The sequence below is a fragment of the Oncorhynchus mykiss genome, chromosome 20 (assembly GCF_057628025.1).
Source record: "Oncorhynchus mykiss isolate SJ-2025 chromosome 20, ASM5762802v1, whole genome shotgun sequence".
NCBI lineage: Eukaryota > Metazoa > Chordata > Actinopteri > Salmoniformes > Salmonidae > Oncorhynchus > Oncorhynchus mykiss.
In genome coordinates this window covers 11,771,349-11,781,288 of record NC_143041.1, presented here as the reverse complement: position 1 = coordinate 11,781,288, position 9,940 = coordinate 11,771,349, and the positions used below count along the sequence as shown (strand labels likewise).

At 45.4% G+C, this 9,940-nt stretch overlaps 1 protein-coding gene across 11 annotated transcripts in view; it reads right to left on the bottom strand.

Moving 5' to 3' along the window:
• Positions 1 to 219: 219 nt before the first annotated feature.
• Positions 220 to 9,940, bottom strand: part of wu:fj29h11 (uncharacterized) — a 55,501-nt gene continuing 45,780 nt past the window's right edge. For all 11 annotated transcript variants that reach the window (XM_090212203.1, XM_090212206.1, XM_090212210.1 and 8 more), the window contains 14 exons: positions 7,390 to 7,655; positions 7,064 to 7,301; positions 6,749 to 6,929; positions 5,765 to 5,891; positions 5,540 to 5,620; positions 5,265 to 5,453; positions 4,879 to 5,144; positions 4,562 to 4,710; positions 4,276 to 4,472; positions 4,041 to 4,163; positions 3,738 to 3,959; positions 3,445 to 3,580; positions 1,663 to 1,819; positions 220 to 1,535 (listed from right to left, as the gene is read on the bottom strand). In XM_090212203.1, coding sequence (XP_090068329.1) covers positions 1,065 to 1,535; positions 1,663 to 1,819; positions 3,445 to 3,580; positions 3,738 to 3,959; positions 4,041 to 4,163; positions 4,276 to 4,472; positions 4,562 to 4,710; positions 4,879 to 5,144; positions 5,265 to 5,453; positions 5,540 to 5,620; positions 5,765 to 5,891; positions 6,749 to 6,929; positions 7,064 to 7,301; positions 7,390 to 7,655 — 2,803 coding nt within the window. In that variant the 3' untranslated portion in view covers positions 220 to 1,064. The remainder of the gene's footprint in view (positions 1,536 to 1,662; positions 1,820 to 3,444; positions 3,581 to 3,737; positions 3,960 to 4,040; positions 4,164 to 4,275; positions 4,473 to 4,561; positions 4,711 to 4,878; positions 5,145 to 5,264; positions 5,454 to 5,539; positions 5,621 to 5,764; positions 5,892 to 6,748; positions 6,930 to 7,063; positions 7,302 to 7,389; positions 7,656 to 9,940) is intronic.

Sequence of the window (9,940 nt, the reverse complement as noted above, 5' to 3'; positions counted from 1 at the left end):
GGCCTCTTAACTATTCTGTTCCTACAGGGTCTGGATGTCACTAACAAACAAAGTCTGCTGAAAAGGGCAATGAGGAGTGTGTGTGTGTACCTGCGTCACAACGCAGTGCTAGCATTTTGTGAGGCGCGGCACCCAGACTCAGAGCCTATGATTACTTTCCAAAGATCAGAGAAATGAAATGGTACAAAATAAATTAGACTATTTTTGCTACCATATTACCGGGAAATATGTTTTATTTTTCAACGGAATGATAAAACAAATCTAACATCAAGTTGTTCAGTATTTACATTTTTTTTGGGGGCTGAGACAAAAAGAAAAGATTCTGTTTGAATCAAACACCTTATCTCGGTTTCAAAACTGTATATCTTAACTCACAGTCCAGTATGACGTTACAATATAACTGGCTGAATACCAGGGAATGTCCTGACTGTCAACCTGCTTGGGACGGAGAACAGGGCATAAACCTAATATTTTGTAAGTGTATGTTCACTTACATCAGACCAGTCAAGATTCAACACATCTTCAAGCTATAAAAGGTTCTTAAACGAAAATCTGTGCATTTAAAAGGTTTAAAAGGCAGCACAAATCCATATAAAACATTAGTTACCAGTAAAAGTCTTCTCTGCAGTCCTTCTGACTATAGTGCAATAGCTATAACATAGAAACCCGACCCCTCTCTTACACAAGAGGTAGATAAAAACAGCGTGCATGATAAAATAAACAGTTAATAAACTAAAGGAAGAAACTTTTTTCAACAAACATCAACACAAATGTTACCATAGATAAGACACACTCAGGAAATACATTTGTTGTTTCAGCTGGTATTCGTCTTGTCATTCACTAGGGAACTAGTGTTAATAAAGTAACTATTTTTTATGCTATTAAATTTAACAAATTCAACAAAAGTGGCATCTACATTATGGTATCAAATGGTATGTTCCACAGACCTGAATCCAAATGTTACTGGAGGGACAGTAAGACACATTCAGGAAGAAAGACATACTTACTACATACTTCTAATGGCTAGGGCACTATATAGGGAATAGGGTGCCCCATCGTCTCTCCTAGACAAAGAGGAAGAGCTCCAGGTCTTTAGCATGGAGGTGTTGGGCCAGGTTCTGTATACGACACAGACGGACCTTTTCGGAGTCGCCCGCGTTGTACACCCTGAACACGTGATACCGCTCCTTCTCCCTCAGAGCAAAGTCCAGCTCGTTGGCCGAGAGGTGGATGAACGCTCTGTCCTTCTTCACCGTTGACTTCACCTCCACAAACACCTCTCTCACTACCATCCCTCGCTTCTTCTTCTCTTGTTTCTCCTCTTTCTCCTCACCTGACTCCCCCTCCTGAGTGAGGTTGAAAATGAGTTTGAAGTCATAGGGCTGGCCGCTCTCTCCGCACTGGTTGTACCAGGTGACCAGGCAGGGCCCACCGGGGGCCTGGCTGTCTCTCCAGTGACAGAGGAAGGAGAAGACCAGCTTCTCGCCCCACTCCCCGATGGCCACTGTGTCCCTCTGATCATCAGAAAACAGCACCTACAGAACACACATAGAAATACACCTTTTAAAAAGGTGCACTTAGCAATATGACTTCCTGCTTATAGAAAGGACGAGCCTCTTACTGTGCTTATAAATCATCATATGTGTGTGATCAGTCACTCACCGTGGAAGGTCTCTGGCATTCAAGCTGCAGGTCCTCCAGGAGGGCCTGAGGATGCAGAGGTTTAGCCCAAACAGGTGAGTCCAGGGCCAGGGGAGGACGCTGGCTAGCCCCCTGGAACATACTGGATACCACCCCCTCTGGAATGGTGGTACTGAAGCTGGGAGAGGGGAAAGGAGGTCAGTACAGGTGCATAATCACTTCACCCCCACCTACACGTACAGATTACCTCAACTAGCCTGTACCCCTGCACACTGACTCGGTACCGGTGCCCCCTGTATATAACCTCAATATTGTTCCTTTATTATTATTACTTTTTATTTTTGTCTACTTGGTAAATATCTTAACTCTTCTTGAACTGCACAGTTGGTTAAGGGCTTAAAGTAAAGTAAGCATTACATGGTAAAGTCTACACTTGTATTCGGTGCAATTGACAAATAAAGTTTGATTTGATTAAAGCCGGGACGAGAGACTGAAAAACAGCTTCTATCTGAAGGCCATCAGACTGTTATAGTCACCACTAGTCGGCCTCCGCCCAGTACCCTGCCTTGAACTTAAATTACTGTTCATAGCCGGCTACAACCCGGTTACTCAACCCTGCACCTTAGAAGCTGCTGCCTATGTACATAAACATGGAACACTGGTCACTAATAATGTTTACCTATCATTTACCCACTTCATATGAACACTATATATACACAAAGGTATTTGGACGTGCCTTCAAATTAGTGGATTTGGCTATTTCAGCCACATCCGTTGCTGACAGGTGTATAAAATCAAGCGCACAGCCATGCAATCTCCGTAGACAAACATTGGCAGTAGAATGGGCCTTACTGAAGAGCTCAGTAACTTTCATCGTGGCACCGTCATAGGATGCCAACTTTCTAACAAGTCAGTTTGTCAAATTTCTGCCCTGCTAGAGCTGCCCCGTTCAACTGTAAGTGGAAACGTCTAGGAGCAACAACGGCTCAGCCGTGAAGTGGTAGGCCACACAAGCTCACAGAACGGGAACACCGAGTGCAGAAGCACGTAAAAATAATCTGTCCTAGGTTCCAACACTCACTACCGAGTTCCATACTGCCTCTGGAAGCAACGTCAGTACAATAACTGTTCGTCTGGAGTTTCATGAAATGGGTTTCCATGGCCGAGCAGCCACACACAAGCCTAAGATCACCAGGCACAATGCAAACATCGTCTGGAGTGGTGTAAAGCTCGCCGCCATTGGACTCTGGAGCATTGGAAACGCGTTCTCTGGAGTGATGAATCACGCTTCACTATCTGGCAATCCGACGGACTAATCTGGGTTTGGCAGATGCCAGGAGAACGCTACCTTCCCGACGCATAGTGCAAACTGTAAAGTTTGGTGGATGAGGAATAATAGTCTGGGGCTGTTTATCATGGTTCAGGCCCCTTAGAACTTGACTGGCCTGCACAGAGCCCTGACCTCAAACCCATCGAACACCTTTGGGATGAATTGGAACACCGACTGCGAGCCAGGTCTAACGTCCCAACATCAGTGCCCGACCTCACTGGAAGTAAGTCCCTTCAGAAATGTTCCAACATCTAGTGGAAAGCCTTCCCAAAAGAGTGGAGGCTGTTATAGCAGCAAAAGGGGGGACCAACTACATATGAAAGCCCATGATTTTGGAATGACGAACAGGACTCCACATACGTTTGGTCATGTAGTGTTGCAAGTAACATTTAAAAGATGCCATATAATGGACTACTGCAAAAAAACGAAATGATCAGAGTGTTTACAAGCTGCAGCCAGGGGATTGGTCTTACGGTTGCTGGTTGTGTCCACTGGTCTTGTCTGGTCTGTGCTGGTCTGGGCCTCTGGCAGTGTGCTGGCCAGACTCTCTACCTGCCGCAGCTTTGTCTGCGTTCTGCTCTGCTTCCACTGCTACATCCTGACTGGGCTCTGTGTGTAGCAAAACAACCAGGAGAGGAGAGAATTACAATACTGTTCCATACGGCTTACAAGAATATGATCAAATGTATCAATCAACCAATCACCTAATCATATACCATCATAAACACCTAAATAAACTCCATAATAATGACAAAGAGGGTCTGACCTATGGTACCCAGGTGGCTGGGATGGTCCTCCGCTGTGCCATCACGGGGGCTCTGACTCTGGACACCCTCTCTCCCTGCATCCACCTCCCTCTCTGGGTCTCTCTCTCTGGGGCTGTGGTTGGAGATGGAGCTGGGGCTATAGCTGGGGCTGTCTTTGGGTTCAGCCGGAGGGGGCCACATCTTCAACACCGCCTCCACTGGTCCTGCTGTCTGCTGGCGCTCTGAGAGGATACGATCATACAGGATTACGGGTAAACACTATATTCACACAGAAACACACACACAGAGACAACTCTCAGTACCTGTGCGACTGGCTGCTGTGTTGGAGAGGGAGGCGCGGGGAGGCCAACACATTAGGGTCTGCTCTCCATCCTCCTGCCCAGGACGGAACTCATCTTCTGGGGTTGAGACAACCGGTGATGCCACTGGAATTGGAGGAGAGGAGTTCTAACAAGGAATGTCTGCAGTTTACTTCCATATCTTCAGTCATTATATTCCGATGAGTGTAGTCACATTGGTCAGTGCAAGACACATTACCTGGTATTGGCTGTACAGGTAGTACAGGTTGAGGGACCTCCCATGCCTCCTCCTCACTGGGCAGTTCTCCTGGGCACTCCTTCTGAAGGAACCTCTTTAGAGCTGCATTGTCCGGCAGTGACGTCATCAGACCACTCAGGAAGTGCACCAGCTCCTTCCTGTGACTGCTCTCAAAGCTGAAGAGCTTCACCAGCTCTCTGAAGAAACACACAGTCAGGAGTTATTTACCAACACACACACATACCTACCTGCGCACACACACAAACATACACATGCGCGCACACACCTGCAGATGTCGAGCCTGGCTGAGAGGTGGTCTTTCTGGATGTAGAGTTCCTTGTTGTCCTTCAGTAGACATATGACATCCTCCATCTCTACCACGGGATCCTCCTCATCACTCACAGACAGCAGGTACCGCGTGTACAACATACCTACCTGCACACAAACACAGGTTCTGAGGTGAGGTTCCTACCAGTTTAAAAGGTGTGGTTCTCAGCTAAAGTGAGGTTCTAATGTAAGGTTCTAAGGCTCAAATATGAGTTTCTCAGATTAGGTTCCACGGTAAGGTACTAATGTGAGTTCTAAGGTGAGGTTGTACTATACCTGTCCGTAGGTGAGCTGTCTGATGGTCTGCCTGATGTTGTTCTTCTTTAGTTCCCAGTAGAGTTCTTGCAGGTCCTCGTGGTGGTAGAGGAACCTCTGGATATAGGGAACCACAGACCGCACAAGGCGCTGCATGGAGGGGCAGGGTCTGTAGTTCTCTGTCTGTGCCTCAGTACTGACACATTTGGACAGTAAGCGTACGCCACAGATCTCCAGGAACAGCATCCTATCTTCCTCGCTGAACCACCCCGCACTGACAGACCAACCTGGGGAGAGAGAGGGAGAGCGAGGAAAGGAGAGAGTGTCAGATATACAGATCCACAGCTTCTCCATGTACTTTCCCTATTAAGTCACAATGTTGACGTTTGCAGCGTTATGTCCAGTACCTTGGGATGGTCCAGTCTTGGTCCTGGGTGCAGGCCTCTTCTCTGGGAGGGGCAGGTTGAGCAGACACACCTGTTTGTGGGCCTTAAAAATCTTCTCCAGCTCTTTGCTGTCTGGTATCATGGGTCTGTGGGCTAGAGTCACCCAGCTGTTGTCCTTAGTGGGGAACACCCTCTTATCCAGCAACATCCCTGAATATCAGAGGACAATAAGAATGTACATGTTACTAAAACCAGTCCAATAAGGAACTAAAGTGTGTGTTTGTGTTGTTCCTCACCCTTCAGTGTAGAACAGTATCTGGGGTTGATGCTTAGGTTTTGCTCCTGTTCTCCCTGTCCAGGGGTTTTACACTTGTCAGCTGAAGAGAGACAGCACAGAGAGATTGTTATTTCGACAGGAAATAACAGACACAACAGAGAGTTATTCAGGCTGGGTTTAGGTAGAAGGGCATTATATAACTTCCATGAAAGGACCGTGACTCAGGAGAGGGAGAGAGACTCACCCAGCCTGGCGTAGAGTTTGGACACATCTCGGAGTACATCTACAGTAGGTACAGGACAGGAGTTACACACCAGCTCCAGTAGAACCACATACTGCAGCATGGATGGGGTGAGCTCCACGGTTAACAACTACAGTAAGAAAACACAACACAGTGTTGTTTAAGAAAACATACTCAAAAGAGAAAGAAAAGCATCAAATTGGTGTGTCATCTAAACCCCCCCCCCCCCCAACCGACGAACAATATATCTCTGTTTTGAAACATTTTAGTGATATGGTATACATTGAGTATACCAAACATTAGGAACTCCTGATATTGATTTGACCCCCCTCTCTCAGAACAGCCTCAATTCGTCAGGGCATGGACTCTACAAGGTGTCGAAAGCGTTCCACAGGAATGTTGGCTCATGTTGACTCCAATGCTGCCCACTGTTGTGTCAAGTTGGCTGGATGTCCTTTGGGTGGTGGACCAGTCTCGATACACACGGGAACGTGTTGAGCGTGGAAAAACCCAGCAGCGTTGCAGTTCTAGACACAAACCGGTGCACCTGGCACCTACTACCATACCCTGTTCAAAGGCACTTAAATATTTTGCCTTGCCCATTCACACTCTGAATGGCACACATACACAATCCATGTCTCATTTGTCTGCAGGCTTAAAAATCCTGAAGTGGATTCACCTGGTCACTGTCATGGAAAAAGCAGGTGTTTTTAATGTTTTGTATACTAGTATTTCTAGTTGGCTAGTCAATATGAATCATCCAGAGTCTTGATATTACATACAGTCTATAAATAGACAACATGTACAATACTGAGAACCATGTCAGCTGAGAACTCTGGACAGTGAATTTATAAGATGATATAAAATCTGTAATCTGAAAATGACAAAGGCACATATACGGTTCTTTGGTTGAAGTGCCATATATATTAAAAGGTATGACATATCAATAATCCCTGGGTTAAACCAGGAGTTTGAGTGGTTCCATACCCTTTTGAAGAGGTCTTTCATGTCATCCAGTTTGCTGTAGAAGGGGGCCAGGACTCTGGGTTCCTGTACCGTACTGTCAGCCCCGCGGGTCAGCTCCCGGTAGCGGACAAACATCTCGGTGGGGTCGCTCCAACACACCTCCTTCAGGTGGTAGAACCTACCGGAACACCAGTCTCCGTTCCTGGAGGGAACACATACATGGGTTAGAGGTCAGGGCTGTGGTATACCTGTTGTATTCGCTGAACATGGCTGGTGTGTTACATGGGAGGGGTTAGAGGTGAGAGGTCACGGGTTGGGGTTAGGGAGGTGACCTACCTGTTGTACTCTATGAAGACGGCCGGTGTGTGTTGGAACAGCTCCTTGAGGTTGGTCTGAGAACAGTTCTTGTGCAGGAAGGAGTACACACTGTGGACATGCTGCACAGTCGAGCTAAACTCTGACCCCTCCTCTTCCTGCTTCTCCTGCCCCTCTGGACCACTGGCTGAGGATGTTTTTACACACCACTTCTTCAGGTAGCCAATCAGCTCCTCCACATTGACGCTGTTCTTCATTCCTACAGAAAAAAGAGGAGCCGGATTAAGGACGCCTCTGTAATTTGTAGTTTTTGTTGTTGTAGTCCTTACACTCTGACACTTTCTTACCTAGAGTCCTGGTGAACTCGCTGGGGGTCATGTCAATATAGCTGACGTGAGTCCCCAGTAGATTGTGCACCTCAGGTGAGTACAGGTAGACTGAGTTAGGACACAGATACTCCGCCTTTCTCCCTCCCTCTGCACCTGCCTGCAGACAATAGGCCGGCACCCAGGGAAGGCAGGACAGGAAATGGAAAAAGGAGGACTTGGTGCTCTTGATTAGCCGGCCCTCGCTGTCAATCACCTGGGCTGTCAGATACTGAGAGTACCGGTCACTGATAAAAGTAGAAGGAGATAGAGAGAGAGAGAGATAGGGAGAGAGAGATAACTAAATAAGAATGCCATAATCCGAATCGGAATGAATGAATCCAGTAGTTGTTTAGAGGCAAACTGGATCATGTGAATTAACAAATGTTTGAAAGAGATGAGTGCAATGTGATAATGCTCAGTATCACATCCCAATATGACTCAGTAGACATGGATGGTATGAGAAGACCATCACTACTAACTAAAGTAGCTTCAACTCCACAGGCCTACATTATTTACCAGCAGCATACCACCCTGCATCCCACTGCTGGCTTGCTTATGAAACTAAGCAGGGTTGGTCCTGGTCAGTCCCTGGATGGGAGAACAGATGCTGCTGGAAGTGATGTTGGTGGGCCAGTAGGAAGCCCTCTTTCTTCTGGTCTAAAAATATCCCAATGCCCCAGGGCAGTGATTGGGACACTGCCCTGTCTAGGGTGCCGTCTTTCGGATGGGACATTAAACAGGTGTCCTGACTCTCAGAGGTCATTAAAGATCCAATGGCACTTATCGTAAGAGCAGGGGTGTTTAACCCGGTGTCCTGGCTAAATTCCCAAGCTGTCCGTCATCCCCCATCTTACAATTGGCTCATTCATCCCCCTCCTCTCCCCTGTAACCATTCCCCAGGTTGTTGCTGTAAATGAGAACGTGTTCTCAGTCAACTTACCTGGTAAAATAACGGTAAAATAAATATATTAGAGTATTAAACCATGACAATTCAGTTCTGTCCAGTCCTTTAAATGTGCATGCAATTCTCTTCATTAAATAGAGCACTTCCACTTCATACCCTGCTAACCTGGATTTTTCCAATTATTATAAGGAAGCACACAGACACAAGAATGAGGAGATAGGAGTGAGGATACAAGTGAGTAATCTTCAGATTGAGAACAAGACCAGATAGATCTCCCAAAACTTAACTCCCCCACACACAGCAGGGATTGGGCTGGATTAGGGCGTCTCGGTGGCAGACTGCAGGGATTATAATCTAGGAGTGTGGAGGCCTGTAAACCCAGCTCCTCAAAAGAGGACTCAATAATCCAGTGAGTTGTCGGGGGAGTGTGGGTTATCATATTGTATAAGAGTGTGTGAACATGTTTGTCATACTTTGGGTGAGTGCAGAGGTTTGTGTGTGTGTATGTATTAGAGGTCGACCGATTCTGATTTTTCAACGCCGATACCGATTATTGGAGGACCAAAAAAAGCAGATACCGATTAAATCGGCCGATTTTCATATATATTATATCTATAAATAATCATGACAATTACAACAATACTGAATGAACAATGAACACTTATTTAAACTTAATATAATACATAAATAAAATCAATTTAGTCTCAAATAAATAATGTTCAATTTGGTTTAAACAGTGCAAGAACACAGTGTTGGAGAAGAAAGTAAAAGTGCAATATGTACCACGTAAAAAAGCTAACATTTAAGTTCCTTGCTCAGAACATGAGAACATATGAAAGCTGGTGGTTCCTTTTAACATGAATCTTCAATATTCCCAGGTAAGAAGTTTTAGGTTGTAGTTATTATAGGAATTAAGTCGCATTGACTATTTCTCTCTATACCATTTGTATTTCAAATACCTTTGACTATTGGACATTCTTATTGGCACTTTAGTATTCCCAGTCTAATCTCGGGAGTTGATAGGCTTGAAGTCATAAACAGCGCTGTGCTTCAAGCATTGCGAGGAGCTGCTGGCAAACGCAGGAAAGTGCTGTTTGAATGAATGCTTACGAGCCTGCTGCTGCCTACCACCGCTCAGTCAGACTGCTCTATCTAATCATAGACTTAATTATAACACAATAACACACAGAAATACGAGCCTTAGGTCATTAATATGGTAAAATCCAGAAACTATAATTTCAAAAACAAAACGTTTATTCTTTCAGTGAAATATGGAACCGTTCCTATTTTAGCAAACGGGTGGCACCCCTAAATCTGAATATTGCTGTTACATTGCACAACCTTCAATGTTATGTCATAATTATGTACAATTCTGGCAAATTAATTACGGTCTTTGTTAGGAAGAAATGGTCTTCACACAGTTCGCAACGAGCCAGGTGGCCCAAACTGCTGCATATAACCTGACTCTGCTTGCACAGATCGCAAGAGAAGTGACACAATTTCCCTAGTTAATATTGCCTGCTAACATTAATTTATTTTAACTAAATATGCAGGGTTAAAAAAATATACTTGTGTATTGATTTTAAGAAAGGCATTGATGTTTATGGTTAGGTACATTGGTGCAAG